An 18,621-nucleotide genomic window follows, 5' to 3' on the forward strand; every position below is an offset into this window, starting at 1 on the left:
CTGAGACCCTCCCCAATTTCCAGAGACACCTCCCCAAATTCCAGAGACCCTCCCCAAATTCCTGAGACCCCTCCCCAAATTCTTGAGACCCCTCCCCAAATTCCTGAGACCCCTCCCCAAATTCCTGAGACCCCTCCCCAAATTCCACAGACTCCTCCCCAAATTCCTGACCCCTCCCCAAATTCCTGAGACCCCTCCCCAAATTCCAGAGACCCCTCCCCAAATTCCTGAGATCCCCCCAAATTCCAGAGACCCTTCCCCAAATTCCAGAGACCCCTCCCCAAATTCCTGAGACCCTTTCCAAATTCTTGGAGACCCCTCCCCAAATTCCAGAGACCCCTCCCCAAATTCCTGAGACCCCCCAAATTCCTGAGACCCCTCCCCAAATTCCAGAGACCCTCCCCAAATTCCAGAGACCCCTCCCCAAATTCCTGAGCCCCCCCAAATTCCGGAGACCCCTCCCCAAATTCCAGAGACCCCTCCTCAAATTCCAGAGACCCTTCCCCAAATTCCGGGGAGCCCCTCCCGCACCCTGGGGAGCCCCTCCCCCTCATTTTTGGGGTTCTGGGGGGGGTCTCACCCGCTCCCCTCCCCCCCCAGAGCTGCTGACGACCCCCCCCGGGATGAAACGGGGGGTGCAGTTCCAGCCCCGAGGTAGGGGAGGGGTCTGGGGGGGATTTGGGGAGGGGGCTTTGGGCTCTGGGGGGGCTTCGAGGGGCTTTTGGGGTTTGGGGGATTTTTGGGGGGGCTTTTTGAGGGGGCTTTGGGGTCTGGGGGTTTTTTTGGGGGGGTTTTGGGGTCTGGGGGGACTTTGAGGGGGTCTGGGGGATTTTGGGGAGGGGTCTTGGGGGGCTTTGAGTGGGTGTTGGGGGGGTTTTGGGATCTGGGGGGTTTTGGGGAGGGGTCTTTGGGATCTGGGGGGTTTTGGGGAGGGGTCTTTGGGGTCTTGGGGGTCTTTGGGGGGAGTTTGGGGGGGATTTGGGGTCTGGGGGAGTTTTGGGGGGGTTTGGGGGGGCTTTTAGGGGAGATTTGGGGTCTGGGGGTCTTTTGGGGGTGTCTTTTGGGTCTGGGGGGGTCCCTGGGGGTTTTTATCCTCTCTGGGGGGGCAGATTTGGGGGTCTCGGGGTCGTTTCACCCCCCCAGACCCCCCCACAGACGCCCCCTCCCCATTTCCAGCCTCGGGGGGGCTCTGTCCCTGTCGGGGCTCCTGGAGACCCTCGAGCCCCTGGAGCTGGGGGGGGTCCCGGCCCAGCCCGGGGGTCTCCCCCACCCCCCCCGGGAGGAATTGGGGAGGGGTCTGCGCCCCCCCCGACCCCCCCGCGGCGCTCGGACAGCCTGGAGGAGCTGCTGGGGCAGGTGGGAAATGTGGGGAGGGGGCTTGGGGGGGGGTTCAGAGACCCCTCCCCACATTCCCACCCCCCTCAGCAGCAGAATGGGGAGGGGTCTCCTCCCCCAGTGCCCCCCCCCAGAGCCCCCCGAGGAGGTTTTGAGGTTTTTTCCTCCCCCGACGCCGCCACCCCCGTGGAGGGGTTTGAGGAGCTGCTGCCGGACCCCGCCCACAGGGTGGGATTTGGGGGGTCCTGGGGGGGATTTGGGGGGGATTTGGGGGGTCCTGGGGGGGATTTGGGGGGGATTTGGGGGGGATTTGGGGGGGATTTCGGGGGTCCTGGGGGGATTTGGGGGGTCCTGGGGGGGCCCTTGGGGGTCTTGAGGGGGCTTGGGGGAGATTTGGGGGGTCTTGGGGTGGTTTTGGGGGTTCTTGGGGTTGGTTTGGGGGTTTTTGGGGTGGTTTTTGGGGTTTTTGGGGTGCTCAGAGTGACCCCCAGACCCGTTTCCCCCTCCCCAGTGCCCGTTGAAGCCGGATCCGTTCCAGCAGCGCGCGGCTGTGCCTGGAGCGCCATCACTGCTGCTGGTGGCCGCTCACACCTCGGCCGGCAAAACCGCGGTGGCCGAGTACGCCATGGGGCTGGCCCGGCGCCACATGACACGGTGAGACCCCAAAATGGGGCTGGGGGACCCCAAAATGGGGCTGGGGGTCCCCAAAATGGGGCTGGGGGTCCCCAAAATGGGGCTGGGGGTCCCAAAATGGAGCTGGGGGTCCCTAAAACTGCCCCAGGGACCCCAAAACCGTTGAGGGGACCCCAAAACCCCTGCAGTTTTTTGGGGTGACCCCCCCGTGTCCCCCCAGGTCCATCTACACCTCCCCCATCAAGGCTTTGTCCAAGCAGAAGTTTGGGGATTTCCGCGACACCTTCGGGGACGTGGGGCTGCTGACGGGGGACGTGCGGCTGCGCCCCGAGGCCGCGTGGCTGGTGATGAGCACCGAGATCCTCAGCTGGGGAGGGGTCCTGGGGGGGCTTTGGGGGGTCCTGAGGGGTCCTGGGGAGGGGTTCAGGACCCCCAGGACCCCCCCCAGCCCCATTTCCTCCCCCCCAGGTCGATGCTGTCCAACGGCTCCGACGCCATCCGGGACCTGGAGTGGGTGATCTTCGACGAGGTTCACTGCGTCAATGACGATGAGGTGGGGCTGGGGGCTCTGGGGGGGCTCTGGGGGGGGCTCTGGGGGGCTCTGGGGGGGCTCTGGGGGGGCTTTGGGGAGCCCTGGGGGGGTCCTGAAGTAATTTAGGAGGGGTCTGGGGTGGTTTAGGGGAGCTCTGAGGGGTCCTGGGAGGGTTTAGGGGTGGTCTGGGGGGTCCTGGGGGCCTCTGGGGGGTTTTGAGGGGTCCTGAGGGGCTCTGGGGGGGGTCCTGGGGGGGTTTGGGGGGTCCTGGGGGGGTTTTGGGGAGTTCTGGAGGGTCCTGGGGGGGTTTTGGGGTGGTCTGGGGGGTTTTGGGGGGTTCTGGAGTGGTTTAGGGGATCTCTGGGGGTTCCTGGGGGTGTTTTGGGGTGTTTTGGGGTCCCCCTGACCCCCCCCGTGCCCCCCAGAGGGGTGTGGTGTGGGAGGAGGTGCTGGGGGGTTCCTGAGGGGTTCCTGGGTGGGTTTTTGGGGGTTTTGGGGGTTCCTGGGGGGGTTTTTGGGGTGTTTTGGGGTCCCCCTGACCCCCCCATGCCCCCCAGAGGGGTGTGGTGGGGGAGGAGGTGCTGATCCTGCTGCCCGAGCACGTGAAGCTGGTGCTGCTCAGCGCCACCGTCCCCAACGCCCTCGAGTTCGCCCAGTGGGTCGGGTACGGCCTGGGGGGGCTTTTGGGGGGTCCTGGGGGGGCTTTGGGGGGTCCTGAGGGGTCCTGGGGGGGCTTTGGGGAATCCCTGGGGGGTTTGGGGGGTCCTCAGGGGGTTTGAGGGGGTCTTGGAGGAGTTTGGGGTGTCCTGAGAGGGCTTTGGGGGGTTCTCGGGGGATTTTGGGGGGTCCTCAGGGGGTTTGGGGGCTTCTCAGGGGGGTTTGGGGATCCTGGGGGGGTTTGGGGGGGGTCCTGAGGATCTTTGGGGGTCTCTGAGAGGGACATGGGGGGGATCTGGGGGCTTTGGGGGATCTTGGAGGGGCTTTAGTGATCTCTGAGGGGTTTATGGGGGTTCTCAGGGGGGTTTGGGGGGTCCTGGGGGGTTTTGGGGGTCCCTGGGGTCTCTGGGGGTCCCTGGGGAGGTTTTGGGGGGTCCCAGGGGTGGTTTGGGGGTCCCTGGGGGTCTCTCAGGGTGTCTCTCACCCCGTCAGTCGCACCAAGCGTCGCTGTGTCCGTGTTCTGAGCACCCCGCGCCGCCCGGTGCCGCTGGAGCATTTCCTGTTCACCGGGAACAGCGCCCGGAACCGGCACCAGCTGTTCCAGCTGCTGGGCCCAGGGGGGGCCTTCAGCACCCAGGGGTGAGACCCCCAAAACCTGACCCAAATCTGACCTGAAACTGCCTGAATCTGACCCAAATCCTGCCTAAATGTGACCCAAAACCTGACACAAACCTGACCTGAAACTGACCCAAAATCTGACCCCAAAACCTGATGCAGATCTGATCTGAAACTGCCTAAATCTGACCCAAATCTGACCCAAAACCTGCCCAATTCTGACCCAAATCTGACCCAAACCTGACCCTGAACTGACCCCAAATCCTGCCCCAAAACCTGACCCAAATCTGCCCCAAAATCTCTGCCTAAATCTGACCCAAACCTGACACAAACCTGACCCCAAACCTGACCCCAAACCTGACCCAAATCAGACCCAAAACCTGACCCAAAACCTGCCCAATTCTGACCCAAACCTGACCCAAACCTGACCCAAAACCTGCCCAATTCTGACCCAAATCTGATCCAAACCTGACCCAAAACCTGACCCAAATCTAACTCAAAATCTGACCCAAAACCTGCCCTGAACCTGCCCCAAAACCTGCCCCAAAAACCTGCCCCAAAACCTGCTCCAAACTCTGACCCAAACCTGACCCCAAACCTGACCCCAAACCTGACCCCAAACCTGACCCAAACCTGACCCAAAACCTGACCCAAATCAGACCCAAACCTGACCCAAACCTGACCCAAACCTGACCCAAACCTGACCCAAAATCTGACCCCAAAATGTGTCCAAAACCTGACCCCAAACCTGACCCCAAACCTGACCCAAACCTGACCCAAACCTGACCCAAAACCTGACCCAAATCAGACCCAAACCTGACCCAAATCAGACCCAAACCTGACCCAAACCTGACCCAAAACCTGACCCAAATCAGACCCAAACCTGACCCAAACCTGACCCAAACCTGACCCAAAGCTGACCCAAAGCTGACCCAAACCTGACCCAAATCAGACCCAAAACCTGACCCAAACCTGACCCAAAACCTGACCCAAATCAGACCCAAACCTGACCCAAACCTGACCCAAACCTGACCCAAAACCTGACCCAAACCTGACCCAAACCTGACCCAAATCTGACCCAAACCTGACCCAATTCTGCCCCAATTCTGCCCCAATTCTGCCCCAATTCTGCCCCAATTCTGACCCAATTCTGCCCCAAACCTGTCCCAAACCTGCCCCTCCCCTGTCCCAGGTACTACGCGGCGGTGGAGGCCAAGAAGGAGCAGAGCAGCAAACACGCGCAGAGCTTCGGGGCACGGCAGCCCACCATGGGAGCCCCCAACCCTGGGCAGGTACTGGGGGTCCCAGGGGGTCCCAGTGACCCCAAACCCCCAACCCTGGATGGGTACTGGGGGTCCCATGGGGCTGGGGGCAGTTTGGGGGTCCCAAGGGGCAGTTTGGGGGTCCCACTGACCCTGTTCTCTCCCCCCAGGAGTGTGGGGTGTGGCTGTCCCTCCTGCAGACCCTCCATGGGGCTGGGGGCTGTTTGTGGGTCCCATGGGGCAGTTTGGGGGTCCCAAGGGGCAGTTTGGGGGTCCCACTGACCCTGTTCTCTCCCCCCAGGAGTGTGGGGTCTGGCCGTCCCTGCTGCAGACCCTCCGTGAGCGGGAGCTGCTCCCGGCCGTCACCTTCACCTTCTCCCGTGGCCGCTGCGAGGAGCAGGCGGCCGCCCTGGGCTCCCTGGAGCTGCTGAGCGGGGCCGAGCGCGCCCAGGTCCGGCACTTCCTGACGCGCTGCCTGGCCCGGCTGCGCGGCTCCGACCGGCGCCTGCCACAGGTGGGGTCCCCGAGAGGATGAGGAGGGAGATTCTGGGGCGTGGGAGGGTGATTTTGGGGTGTGGGAAGGTGATTTTGGGGTGTGGGAGGGCGATTTTGGGGCATGAAGGGCTATTTTGGGGTCCCATGGGGACGGGAAGGGCGATTTTGGGGTGTGGGAGGGCGATTTTGGGGCGTGAGGGACGGGGATTTTGGGGTGTGAGGGGATGGGGAGGGCAATTTTGGGGTGTGAGGGACGGGGATTTTGGGGCGTGAGGGACAGGGATTTTGGGGCGTGAGGGACGGGGATTTTGGGGTGTGAGGGACGGGGATTTTGGGGTGTGAGGGACAGGGATTTTGGGGCGTGAGGGACGGGGATTTTGGGGTGTGAGGGACGGGGATTTTGGGGCGTGAGGGACGGGGATTTTGGGGTGTGAGGGACGGGGATTTTGGGGCGTGAAGGACGGGGATTTTGGGGCGTGAGGGACGGGGATTTTGGGGCGTGAGGGACGGGGATTTTGGGGCGTGAGGGACGGGGATTTTGGGGTGTGAGGGACGGGGATTTTGGGGCGTGAGGGACGGGGATTTTGGGGCGTGAGGGGATGGGGAGGGCGATTTTGGGTGATTTTGGGGTCCGACAGGGACGGGGAGGGCGATTTTGGGGTGTGAGGTGTAAAGAGGGAAGGGTTTGTACCTGGAGGAGGGGATCCAGCGCGTTCCTCCCCGCAGGTACTGCAGCTGTCGGAGCTGCTGCAGCGCGGCATCGGCGTCCACCACGGCGGGGTCCTGCCGCTGCTCAAGGAGGTGGTGGAGATGCTCTTCAGCCAGGGGCTGGTGAAGGTGAGCGGGGAAAAATGGCACAGCCGGCTGTGGGGCACGGGGATCCCACCCCATGGCTGCCCCACGCCTGGCCCAGGTGCTGTTTGCCACCGAGACCTTCGCCATGGGGGTGAACATGCCGGCGAGGACCGTCGTCTTCGACTCCATCCGCAAACACGACGGGAATGGCTTCCGGGATCTCCTGCCCGGTGAGGGGCTGGATGTGGGGCTGGGGGGAGAGCGGGTGGGAACGTGAGGGGGAAATGGGGGAAAGCAGAGAGGGAAAATGGGAGAAAGCTGAGGGGAAAATGGGAGAAAGCTGAGGGGAAAATGGGAGAAAGCTGAGAGTGGAAATGGGGGAAAGCTGAGGGGAAATGTGAGGGGAAAATGGGAGAAAGCGGAGAGGGAAAATGGGAGAAAGCTGAGGGGAAAATGGGAGAAAGCGGAGAGGGAAAATGGGAGAAAGCTGAGGGGAAAATGGGAGAAAGCTGAGGGGAAAATGGGAGAAAGCTGAGAGGGGAAATGGGAGAAAGCGGAGAGGGAAAATGGGAGAAAGCTGAGAGGGGAAATGGGAGAAAGTGGAGAGGGAAAATGGGAGAAAGCTGAGGGGAAAATGGGGGAAAGCTGAGGGAAAATGGGAGAAAGCGGAGAGGGAAAATGGGAGAAAGCTGAGGGGAAAATGGGAGAAAGCTGAGAGGGGAAATGGGAGAAAGCTGAGGGGAAAATGGGGGAAAGCTGAGGGGAAAATGGGAGAAAGCTGAGGGGAAAATGGGAGAAAGCTGAGAGGGGAAATGGGAGAAAGCTGAGAGGGGAAATGGGAGAAAGTGGAGAGGGAAAATGGGAGAAAGCTGAGGGGAAAATGGGGGAAAGCTGAGAGGGAAAATGGGAGAAAGCGGAGAGGGAAAATGGGAGAAAGCTGAGGGGAAAATGGGAGAAAGCTGAGAGGGGAAATGGGAGAAAGTGGAGAGGGAAAATGGGAGAAAGCTGAGGGGAAAATGGGAGAAAGCTGAGAGGGGAAATGGGAGAAAGCGGAGAGGGAAAATGGGAGAAAGTGGAGAGGGAAAATGGGAGAAAGCTGAGAGGGAAAATGGGGGAAAAGGCAATTGGGAAAATGTAGAAATAGGGGAGGAAAGAGTGAGGAGAAATGGGAGGAAAGAGGAGAAATGGAGGGAGGAGAGTTGCAATCGTGAGGGAAAACGTGAGGGGAGAAAAGAGCGGGAAAACGTGAGGGGAGAAAAGAGTGAGAAACGTGAGAGGAAAAGAGAGGGAAAACGAGAGGGTAAAAAGGCAGAAAATCTGAGGGAGAAAGAGCAGCAAACATGAGGGGAAAGCATCGGGAAAAGCGACGGGAAAGGTGTGGGGAAAAAAGAGCAGAAACGTGAGGGAAAAAGAAACACGAGCAGGAGAGGGCAGGAAATGTGAGGGTGGAAAGAGTGGGAAACGTGAGGGGAAAATGGGGGAAAACGTGAGGGGAGAAAATGGGGAAACGGGGAGAAAATGGGGGAAAATGTGAGGGGAGAAAAGAGCGGGAAAACGTGAGGGGAAAAATGGTGGGAAATGAGAGAGCAAAAAGGCAGAAAATCTGAGGGAGAAAGAGCAGCAAACATGAGGGGAAAGCATCGGGAAAAGCGACGGGAATCGTGAGGGGAAAAAAGAGCGGAAACGTGAGGGAAAAAGGGCAGAAACGTGAGAGGAAAAGGGCAGGAAATGTGAGGGTGGAAAGAGTGGGAAACGTGAGGAGAAAATGGAGAAAACGTGAGGGGAGAAAATGGGGAAACGGGGAGAAAATGGGGGAAAATGTGAGGGGAGAAAAGAGCGGGAAAACGTGAGGGGAAAAATGGTGGGAAATGAGAGAGCAAAAAGGCGGAAAATCTGAGGGAGAAAGAGCAGCAAACATGAGGGGAAAGCATCGGGAAAAGCGACGGGAATCGTGAGGGGAAAAAAGAGCGGAAACGTGAGGGAAAAAGGGCAGAAACGTGAGAGGAAAAGGGCAGGAAATGTGAAGGTGGAAACAGTGGGAAACGTGAGGGGAAAATGGGGGAAAATGTGAGGAGAGAAAATGGGGAAACGGGGAGAAAATGGGGGAAAATGTGAGGGGAGAAAAGAGCGGGAATCCTGAGGGGAGAAAAGAGCGGGAAAACGTGAGGGGAGAAAAGAGCAGGAAAACGTGAGGGGAGAAAAGAGCGGGAAAACTGAGGGGAGAAAAGAGCGGGAAAACGTGAGGGGAGAAAAGAGCGGGAATCCTGAGGGGAAAAAAGAGCGGGAAAACGTGAGGGGAAAAATGGTGGGAAATGAGAGAGCAAAAAGGCGGAAAATCTGAGGGAGAAAGAGCAGCAAACACGAGGGGAAAGCAGGGGGAAAAGCGACGGGAAAGGTGAGGGGAGGAAGGGCAGGAGCCGTGAGGGGAAGAGCGGGAGGATCCGTGAGGAGAAGACGCCGGCGGCTCTGCGTCCCCACAGGCGAGTACACGCAGATGTCGGGGCGCGCCGGCCGCCGCGGGCTGGACACCACCGGCACCGTCATCATCCTCTGCAAGGGAGCCGTGCCCGAGCTGTCGGATCGGCACCGCATGATGCTGGTCAGTGCCTGACGTGTGTCCCCGCGGTGTCACTGCCATGTTCCCAGTGTGTCCCCACAGTGTCACCGCCATGTTCCCACCGTGTCACCGCCGTGTCACTGCCATGTTCTCACTGTGTTCCCCTCGTGTTCCCCCCGTGTCCCCACAGTGTCACCGCCATGTTCCCCCCGTGTCCCCACAGTGTCACTGCCATGTTCCCAGTGTGTCCCCACAGTGTCACCGCCATGTTCCCCCGTGTTCCCGCCGTTTCACTGCTGTGTCCCCGCCGTGTCACCACTGTGTCACTGCTGTGTCCCCACAGTGTCACTGCCATGTTCCCACCGTGTCCCCCGATGGCTTCGGCTCCCAACGGTCGCTCCCCGGCGCTGGGTCCAGAGCGGCCCGAGGAGGGGATGCTCTGTGTGCCGGAACGGTGAGAGGTGCGGGCGGGTCGGGGGGACTTTATCCACCGAGTATATACCTGGAAGTATAATGATGATCAAAATAGATACTAAAAAATATTGAAGATAAACGGGCTGCTTGGTTTTTATTTAGTTAGAGGCAGGGTTTTTAAATAAATAAGAAAAAAATAAATAAAATATTTCAAGAATGAATATGTAAAGGTATAGAGAAATATATATATGTAGGCATAAAAATAAGTAAAAATAAGTAATAGAAATATATACATATATATTGATTTATAATCTATAATATGATTTCTGTACGTATAGATGGTAATATGATATATTTTAGGATATGTTATGTGTTATGTATATCAACAAGGTATATAAATATGATAAAAAATATATATTAAAAGATTTTTAAATACCGTTTAAGATAAAGGGACTGTTTGGTTTTTATTAGGTTTGCTTCGGGGCTTTTAAATAAATACTACAAAAATAAAAACATAGAAATGTATATTAAATATATAAAGATATAGAGATATGTGCAACCAGAAAAGTAAAGAAATAGAAGTAATGCAAATATATACAAACAGGTTTATGTTTAATCTATATATCTACATTATATTTATTTAATAGATGTATTATATATATAATAAATATATATATAATTAAAATGTATATAATATATTTAATATATAATAATATATGTATACATGTTAAAATAATATATTTTGATACTTTATATATTGTGTGTTATATATAAATGAATATAGTATATAAATTTAAACACATGTTGTGGAAATAGATGTTAATTTTTTTTTTTTTTTTATTTTCATTGTTTTGGTAAGTTTCTCAGAGGCAATCCTCCCGTTGCAGCTGCTGACAGCACTGAAAACCTGTGTGCTTCGTGGTGTCCATCGCCCAGCTGGCAACGATTCCCTGGTGTTTGGTGCATTAAGTCACACCCAGCTGTGTGGGATGGCAGGTGAGCACATTGCCCGAGCCTTTTCGCTTTTCTGGCTCACACACAACTTCCTTTCCTTTTTTATATGGAAATCAGGGAAGAGGGTAGTGTATATTAGTATATTAGCATTTCTAGCAGATTTTTAACTGCCACTGATGCCCGTTCATCTTTGCAGTGTGGGTTTTCATGCTGACAAATCCTCTGCTTTGCCTTCTGCTCAGAGTCAGGTGGGCCCTTTATTGAACAGATTTATCTGCTACAAGGCTACGCAGAAGGATGGAAAGGAGGAACACAGGGGGAAAAAAAAATAGATGAAAGGCCATGCATTGATCACCTGATGTACTCCAGAGACAAACATGGCTATTACAGGTAACATGGAGCAGCCCTTCTGGCCTTTTCAGTTGTATTCAGAGAGATGTTTGCCTGCTGTGAATATCTGGGTGCTTGGAGTTCACTCTGATTTTAACAAGCCCATCAATAATAAAACATTGTATTGATAGAGCAAGATCTACTTCTGTAAAGTTGTTGCTCCACAGAAAAGCAGCATAAAGAAGCTAGCTGGATTATTTGTATGATATGTAGCTTTTTTAGGATGTTTTGTTCTTTATATGGTGTTCATTTCAAATACAAGCGTGTGAACTTTGTGTTCCCTTTTAGGGGCTGGTTCTGGGGTAACAAGGAAACACAAGGCCTAAACACCTCTGGCTTGTCTGTCCAAGGATCTGCCTCAATTGTGGCTCCCATCCTTCTGAAGAACTCTTCAGCACAGTGAGTTACCTTCTATAACTATTTATTGTTGTATTGTTGTTGTGAGACCTCATTGCTGGGTGAGAAGACCAGGGGAAATTAAAGGCTGTATGCCACTGTTACTTCACTGAATTCTTGTACTCTGTTAAAATCAAAACAAAAGGGATTTACACTGTAAGAAACACTTAAATGTAAGTTAAGGTAAAGGTCACAGTGCTAAAACCTAAGAGCAGATAGCCTTGAGCTCCTTTATATTCCTACTCCTGCCTCCAGGGTATCATCAGCTATCCCCTAGATCTTGCAGTGGAAGAGATGCTGAACCATCAGCTGTTCCATATTCTACACCACGTGTCTTTTTACCATGCTCCTCTGAGAAGCATCTCTCCCTTCTCTGTTTCTTTGCAGACAAGAAGGGAGAAATTGGGATTGCCTTTGTTCTTTTGCCTGTTCATAAAAAGGCCGCTTGTGGCTGTGTGCAGTGGCAACTGCATCACAGAATCTTAGAGGTGATTATTCGCAGGTTAAGGAAATAATTCCCTTTTTTGTCACTGCTGCGCTGAATTTCATAGGCGTGTGTGTGGCTCGATGCCTAAGATATTTAAAGCAGGTTTTATTCTTACAGGGGTTTTGCACACTAAAGTGTGCGCCCAGGTTTTGTTTCCAGAAGTGAGGTGTAGCGCTGGGTGTTTCATTTGGTGTGTTACTTGTTCTGTTGTGTCAATAACTGCAGTGTCCTCCCTGTGCCTGTGTATTGCAGGGGCAGTCGAGTGCTGGTTATAAAGGTGGTGATAATTAGGAATAAGCTGTTTAAGCTTGGATAAATGTTTAGAAATCATTGCTTAGATATTGCTGTGTAAAACGCTCGCTCGCGGTGGGAGAATTCTCCAGGGTCAAGCTGTTCAGGTATGTGCAGTTTATTATATGGGTAAAGAGAGGGGAGAGCTGTGTCCGCCACCAGCCTCGGCGTCCGCGTGGTCCGGGGGAGGAGGGAGAGAACGGGGAGAGCAGGAGAGGAGAGGATGGAAAAGGGGAAGGAGGGAGTAAGAGCAACAGAGGGAGAGCGGGGGAAACCAGGGAGGGATAAGAGGGGGGAGACAAGAGAGGGGTAAGAGGGGAAAACCCAAGAGGGTAAGAGTAAGAGAGGGAAAGAGTGGAAGAGGTAAGAGAGGGGGAGAGGGGAGCTGAGAGAGGAGTAAAGGGGTACGAGAGAAGAGCCGAGAGGTACGAGAGAGGTTAAGAGGTAAGAGAGAAAAGCTAAGAGAGAGGTTAAGAGAGGTTTAAGATAGAAAAGCTAAGAGAGCGAAGTTCTTGTTACAATCCAATCTATCTTTTTCTATAGTGAATATTCTAATTCCCAGTAACCAATCACTACGAGATACACCCACTAAAGATTTTACATACAGTGTTGCATTTGAGGTTCTACAAGCTTTACCAGTTCTTCCCTTGCTTCTTGACCTTTGGGCTTTCTGTCAGGAGAAGGACATTGTTTTATCAGCAGGATTCTCCTTTAGCTGGCTAGGCTATTGTTCTTTGGTCATATAGTAACCAGTACTCTGTATCTTATGACTCAAAGCAGGCTTTCGTTTCTACTTCGATTCTAGCCTTCTTTTTTCAGAATCTTCTGCCAAACCATCACATTCATGAGGTTTCCCTGTTTCACCCTCCCCAACAGGCAGCAAGTTGTGCTGCGCTCTGATAATTCCATACTCAACCTGTTCCTCATCTCTTAAAGGTTCACTTCAGCCTTGAATCAGCAGGTCCCTAGGTTTGGTTTTTTAGGATGCCATTCCTGTTAGATTTTCCCCTGTGAAGACCTGAGTATGTCCAGTTTGACCTCCAGGATAATGAAGGGAGAGGAGCTCCCGTTGATTCAAGAGTGAAGCAAGGCCTCCATTCTTGGCCTGGGGCTGTTTCAAATGGGGAGGGATCAGTGTCCTGACTTCTCTCTCTCAGAGGCAGGGTTCCTGGACGAGGTGACCCAGGACAGCTTCGTGCTGGGCCCGGGCTACGACCGCCCCTAGCAGCTGGAGCCCGCGGTGAGGGAGCCCAAGAGCATCCAGCTGTACCAGCACCTCAGCCTCAAGAGCTGCATCTGGACCTTCGACGCTTATTACGACATGACCGAGTTAATTGATGTCTGTGGGGGCTCTGTCACCGCTGACTTCCAGGTGAGAGGCCCATCCAGAGCTCTCCAGGTATCCCAGATCTCTCTCAGTTCTCAGGCACAGCTCTGCGTTGCGTGGAGCTGCTGCTCTGCCCTGCACAGGTGGAGCGTGGCTTTTCCCCCCCTCTAACCTGGAAGAAAACAGCGCTGTGTGCATTTCTTTCATTTATTTTCCATTTCATTCGTTTTCCATTTATTTTATTCTCTAAATCTTCAGAGTGCCAGGAAAATACCGTTTTTTTTTAATGTAGGGCCACACTGGAAATACAAAACGTTCTCAGCTGGGCTCTCTTTTATAATTTTGGCTGTGTTCTCGGCCAATAGAAATGAGCAGAGGACAGAGCAGAGGCAGCTCAGTCCATGCTCCACAACATGGGATATTTTAGCTCATTCCGTAATTAAGAGACCAAAAGCCAAAAATGTTCCTCTAGAAACGAATGGCTTTCCCTGTTTGGGGTATCTCACTGTCCTCTCCTGGCTGCATTATCCATCTGCAGACCACTCCGTCTCCCCCAAGCTCTTCCATTAAATTCCCAGCCCACATTGCTTGGACCAGCATCATCTCTCTTAATTCCTGCCAGCCTGGAACTTGTTCATGAAGTTTCCTTTTATAGCTCCAATTGTTTGCACAAACCCAGAGGAGCCGCTTGGCCGGAGAAACTGCCCAGTGGAGCATGTGGAGCCTGGCCCCAGCCAGGCTGGAACATCTCCCCGAATTCTCCAGGGCGTACAAAGTACAGCTGCACTCTGCAGATAATAAATGGAGAGCTCTGGGAGGCCTGAGCAAGCAGAATTGCTCATTTTTAATTCACAGCCTTGGAAATCAGGGGGGTTTTGAGGTGAAATTGTGCCCAGAGTTCCTTTGTCCGGTGGTCCCAGGGAGCCTTAGCGCTGCCCCTGGATTACAATGCAGGTTTGTCTGAGGTGCCTGCACGTAAAGAACGTCCAGAGTCACCTCTGACTTCACTGGAAGGTGCATAACCCCCTTTTTGGGGTTTTATTGCCAGGTAAGGGACTCTGCCCAGTCCTTCCTGACAGTCCACGTCCCTCTCTCCGTGTCCTACATCTGTGTGACGGCACCGAGGGGCTGGGCTTCCCTGGAGCACCGCACCGAGATGGAGTTCTCCTTCTTCTACGACACCGTTCTCTGGAGGACAGGTGAGCCTGAGGCACTCCAAGGGCTATGGAAGAAGTGCTTCCTTCATGTTTTCCCCTTAGTTCCTGCACTGCCCCCAGAGTCCTGAGGGAGCGGGGAACTCGGAATATTGCCTTCCTCTGTGCTTGCGGGGGGCTTAGGCAGCCGATGGCTGGCAGAGGGAGCGTGCAGCTGGCTCACTGGAGGGTGATCCCAACTGAACCCTGCCTTGTGGAGGTGTCCCAAACGCTTCTGGGGCTGGCAGAGCCCAGCAGAGGAGAGCGAAGGTGCTGTGTGGGCTCCCAGTGGCGCTGTCCTTGCAGGGATCCAGACGGACAGCGTGCTCTCGGCCCGCCTGCAGATAATCCCCATCTACATCCGCGAGGACGGACGGCTGGTCAGCGAGTTCAGGACGCAGGCCAAGTTCAGAGGTGAGGGCAGTGATCCTGGCAGGGACACAGAGCAGGGTCACACAGAGCTCTGCTCTGACGGCACAGGCAGCGGAACGAGTCCCTGTCCCTGCCGGGAGCCCCTCTGCCCCTGCGAGGTGGGGCCTCTCCGCGCTCTGCCTCCCGTCACCTCCTTGTCCTCCCCCAGCGCTGTTTGTCACGGAGCACCACAGCCTGCCAGAGGTCAGGTCCTCTTTGAGAACTCCAGAGCACCTGGGAGGCATCGAATTTGACCTGCAGCTGCTGTGGAGTGCTCAGACTTTTGATTCTCCCTGCCAGCTCTGGAGAGCAACCAGCTCCTACAACAGGTGAGGGCTGGGGGTGCAGTCCCCTCCAGCAGCTTCCCCCACAGCACCACGTTCTCCCTGGCACCCCTCCAGCAGCCACGCCAGCAATAGCACGGAATGCTCAGGAGCTTGGTTAGAGCTGGAGCACTGCTGTACTGAGAGAAAAATCAGCTCAGCCTCTTGGAAAGGAATTTTTCCAGCGGTGAAGCCTGTGGATAGACTGATCCCAGAGTCACACTTGTCCCTCGGGGACTGCCGGATGACATTGCTGGGGCAAGGGAGAGGTGCTGCCCTGGGTGAAGAGCTTTGAGCTCTGCTTGGTGGCTGCAGGGTCTCCTGTCTGTTCCCAGGAAGGATTACTCTGGAGAATACACCATGTTCCTGATCCCCTGCACGGTGCAGCCCACGCAGCCGTGGGCAGAGCCTGGAGCCAAGCCCCTGCCCTGCACGGCTCACGCTCCCGAGCGGTAAGAGGGCAGGAGGGCAGGCTCGGCCCCTTTGGGGTGCACACCTGTCCAGACCTCATCTCCCCTTTGTTTCCTTCCTTGTCCCAATTGCAGGTTTTTGATCCTGATCACCTTCCAGCAGACAAGCCGCCCAGTTCCAGTTGTTTACTCCCAGAACGCAAGAGTTTCAGATCTGTAACGACGAGAAGGTTTTTCTAATGGACCCCACCAAATCGGAAAGGTCTCTGGCAGAAATGGATTACAAGGGGGGCTTTTTCCAAGGGTAGGATTTACCTCTCCTCTTCTGCTTGTGCCCAGCGTTTCTGCTTTCACAGCTTCCATTCCCTGGAGAGGAAAGGGCAAAACCCACAGGTAGCTTTGCCTCTTCTACAGCAATCATTGACATCTTACAGCCCTGTGAAAGAGCAGCGTGCTCTGGCACCGCGTTTTGTCACTCCCACCCACCGAGCCCTTCCCAAACAACCCAAACCCTTCTGAACACGGACACTTGGCTCTAGCAGCGTTTTCCTGCTTGGGAAATTTCACCTGCCCCTCTTTGTCCCGACCTCCCCAGGGCAGATCCTGTACGGGCACGTGCTCTGGCACCCGGAACAAAACCTCAACGCTGCTTACAAGCTGCAGCTGGAGAAGGTCAACCTGTGCACAGGCAGGGATGGCTACGTGCCCTTCCTCGACCCCACGGGTACCGTCTACAACGAGGGGCCCCGGTACGGCTGCATCCAGCCCAACAAGTACCTGAAACACCGATTCCTCCTCCTGGTGAGTGCTCTGCTCCTGCTTCTTCCCGTTTGGGATTTGCTCTGGCAACCCGCAGGTGGTGGCTGCAAAGGGATAAGGGAGCCCGTGGGGGATGTTTTGTGCTGCTGCTGCTGCTGCTGCTGCTGCTGCTGCTGCTGCAAGCTGTGAACACCAGATCAGTTTTTCCCCACCCTTGGAGTGTGTTCCTGAATCGGTGCCCACGTGTAGGTGTGGAGATGGGGCATTCGGACTAGATCCCTGACACAGGTGTTTGGTGGGGCTCTGGCTTCCAGCCTCCCTTGGGAAAGCAGACAGCATCCCTCACGACACTTCTCTGACTTTCCAGGACCAAAACCAGCCAGAAGTGAGGGATAAGTATTTCCACGATGTGCCTTTTTGACGCCCACTTTGCTTCCCAGCTGTCGGAGTTCCACTCGGTGAGCAGCATGCCCGGAGTTGATGGATTTACTCTCAAGGTGGACGCTCTCTACAAGGTATGTAGTACCCAGTGCTTTTGGTAGCCCAAAATGGACTTCTCTGTCCAGGACCTCCCAAACACTTGGTGAATTGTAGACTCTGGGCCTTCAGAATTCACCTCTGATACAAGAAATGAAGATTAGGATGTTAGTCCCGTAATTTCATTTTTTTTTTCCCTGAGGCACTCATGAGAAAGCTCTTTAAAAACACATTATTCGTGTTCCTGAAGGAATTAATGCCATCGCAAAGGCAGGACACCTCACGGGGTGGTCCGTGCTCCCGAGGAGCTCCCCTTGAACACCCGAGGTGGAGCTGTCCCGGGGCGCCGCGAAGGCGGCGGGCGGCCGCTGCTGCACCGTCAGGAACCTTCATCCACCGAGGGACGCGGCGGCCTCTGCCAGGGCCAGGGCAGGAAAGTGAAGCAGGTGCACATGGAAGTCAAAGTCCACGGCAATTTGCACGACGGCACGGAAGTTTCATGGAGCACACGCATTGGGAAAAGCTTTTTATAAACTGTAAAATAAAGATAATCCAAAACTGAAAAGCCACCTGGGTATTTTTTTAGTCTGGTGAGGAGGGGCAGCTGTCAATTCCCTCTGCTCCCGTCTTAGCGGCTGCACCGCTGCCCTCCCTCCGTGCTGCTCCAGCTCTCCCAGGCTTAAGTGGGCAGGGTGGGGAAGCCAGCTCCCACCGCTGGCATGTGGGAGCTCTGAGCCAGCCGAGGAGCAGCCGGGTTCCTCTTCCTGTCCTCCGGAAGAGAGTAAGGCTAAAATCACCCGCTGTGATCGGGGTGTCCCTTCTTGCGCCGCCCCGCCCGTCCCCCTCATTCCCCTGGGGCGCGGCGGGCCGGAGCCCCACGGAGCTGCTGGGCCGGGGCAGGGAAGGACGGAGACGAGGGCGCCCAGCGCGGCTCGGGCCCCGCCGCGGCCTCGGGGCTGGCGGAGCGGGGGGGACCGGGCCGGGAGCGCTCCGGGGCTGCGGGACCGGCCCTGCCCAGGCCGGGGCGCCGCGTCCGCACCGGGACCCGCAGCGCTCCCGCAGCCGGAACCGCCCTCCCGCGGCGATCCCGGTACCGATCCCGATCCACCCCACGGGGGAGAGGCGGCACCGCCCGGGACCCCAGGGCGGACACCGGCAGGACCCGAACCCCCCATCCCAGCTCCGGTTGCGGGCTCCGTCACCCGCTTTCGGTCAGCCCCGTCCCGGCATCGCGGCAGGAGGGGGAGTCGAGTCCCGGCGAGGGAGTGCCCCGTCCCCAGCCTTGTCTCAGCCCCAATCCGGCCATGCTCCGCCACCCCCGAGACCCGCCACCCGGGGCCGGCCGGGGGAGAGGCGGCACCGCTCCGCCGGCGGACACCGGCAGGACTCTGCCCCGCTGCAGACCCCGTCCCGAGCCGCGGCCCCGCCGGGGTCGGGGCCCGCTGGTCGGGCCGGGGCTCGACCAGCGCCGAGCGAGAGTCGCGGGCCAGCGGCACGGGGGGCGGGGCCGCATGAGGAGCGGGGCCACGGGGCACAGCCCGACCGCACCTGGGAACTGCCGGGGGTCCCGGGCGGCGCCGCCTCTCCCCCATCGGGCGGATCGAGGCGGCCTCGGGTCCGGGATCGGTCTCGGGATCGGTACCGGGCCCGGGATGGCGGCGGCGGTTCCCGTTGCGGACTCGGCGCCCCCGCCCGGCCCCGGGACCGCGGCACGAAGGGGGCGAGGCCAGGGAGAGGGGGGCCCGGCACAGGTGTGAGGGGCGGGGGCACGGAGCGCGTGCGCAGCTCGGGACAGCAGAGCGCGTGCGCGGCGCGGGGCCGCCTCAGGTGTGCGGGACGGGGCCGGCACAGGTGTGAGGGGCTCCAGAGCGGCTGCGCGGGGCGGGACCGAGGGCATTTAAACCCCGG

At 56.5% G+C, this 18,621-nt stretch overlaps 2 protein-coding genes across 11 annotated transcripts; both read left to right on the top strand.

Annotated features, from left to right (window-relative positions):
• Positions 1 to 1,296: 1,296 nt before the first annotated feature.
• On the top strand, positions 1,297 to 8,935 carry LOC131591536 (superkiller complex protein 2-like; the record flags this gene model as incomplete). The annotated part of the gene is made up of 12 exons (XM_058862345.1): positions 1,297 to 1,365; positions 1,432 to 1,563; positions 1,847 to 1,989; positions 2,189 to 2,332; positions 2,434 to 2,521; positions 3,058 to 3,164; positions 3,650 to 3,796; positions 4,965 to 5,064; positions 5,336 to 5,548; positions 6,256 to 6,366; positions 6,443 to 6,554; positions 8,805 to 8,935. Coding segments are annotated over 12 exons (1,497 nt in total), but the record flags the coding sequence as incomplete, so codon positions are not given.
• Positions 8,936 to 9,229: 294 nt separating this feature from the next.
• Positions 9,230 to 16,162, top strand: LOC131591372 (extracellular matrix organizing protein FRAS1-like). Of its 10 annotated transcripts, none has more exons than XM_058861953.1 (10): positions 9,230 to 9,342; positions 10,155 to 10,291; positions 10,492 to 10,639; positions 10,928 to 11,920; positions 12,971 to 13,185; positions 14,189 to 14,339; positions 14,640 to 14,747; positions 14,914 to 15,073; positions 15,403 to 15,519; positions 15,613 to 15,798. In XM_058861953.1, exons 5-10 carry the CDS (start codon positions 13,135 to 13,137, stop codon positions 15,695 to 15,697), a joined length of 672 nt encoding a protein of 223 aa, XP_058717936.1. In that variant the 5' UTR covers positions 9,230 to 9,342; positions 10,155 to 10,291; positions 10,492 to 10,639; positions 10,928 to 11,920; positions 12,971 to 13,134; the 3' UTR covers positions 15,698 to 15,798. The 10 variants fall into 10 exon arrangements, 9 of the variants coding, with proteins under 9 accessions (XP_058717936.1, XP_058717940.1, XP_058717939.1 ...); XM_058861957.1 differs by having other exon boundaries at positions 10,183 to 10,291; XM_058861956.1 differs by lacking the exon at positions 10,492 to 10,639.
• Positions 16,163 to 18,621: the final 2,459 nt, after the last annotated feature.

Source organism: Poecile atricapillus, chromosome W, assembly GCF_030490865.1.
Source record: "Poecile atricapillus isolate bPoeAtr1 chromosome W, bPoeAtr1.hap1, whole genome shotgun sequence".
NCBI lineage: Eukaryota > Metazoa > Chordata > Aves > Passeriformes > Paridae > Poecile > Poecile atricapillus.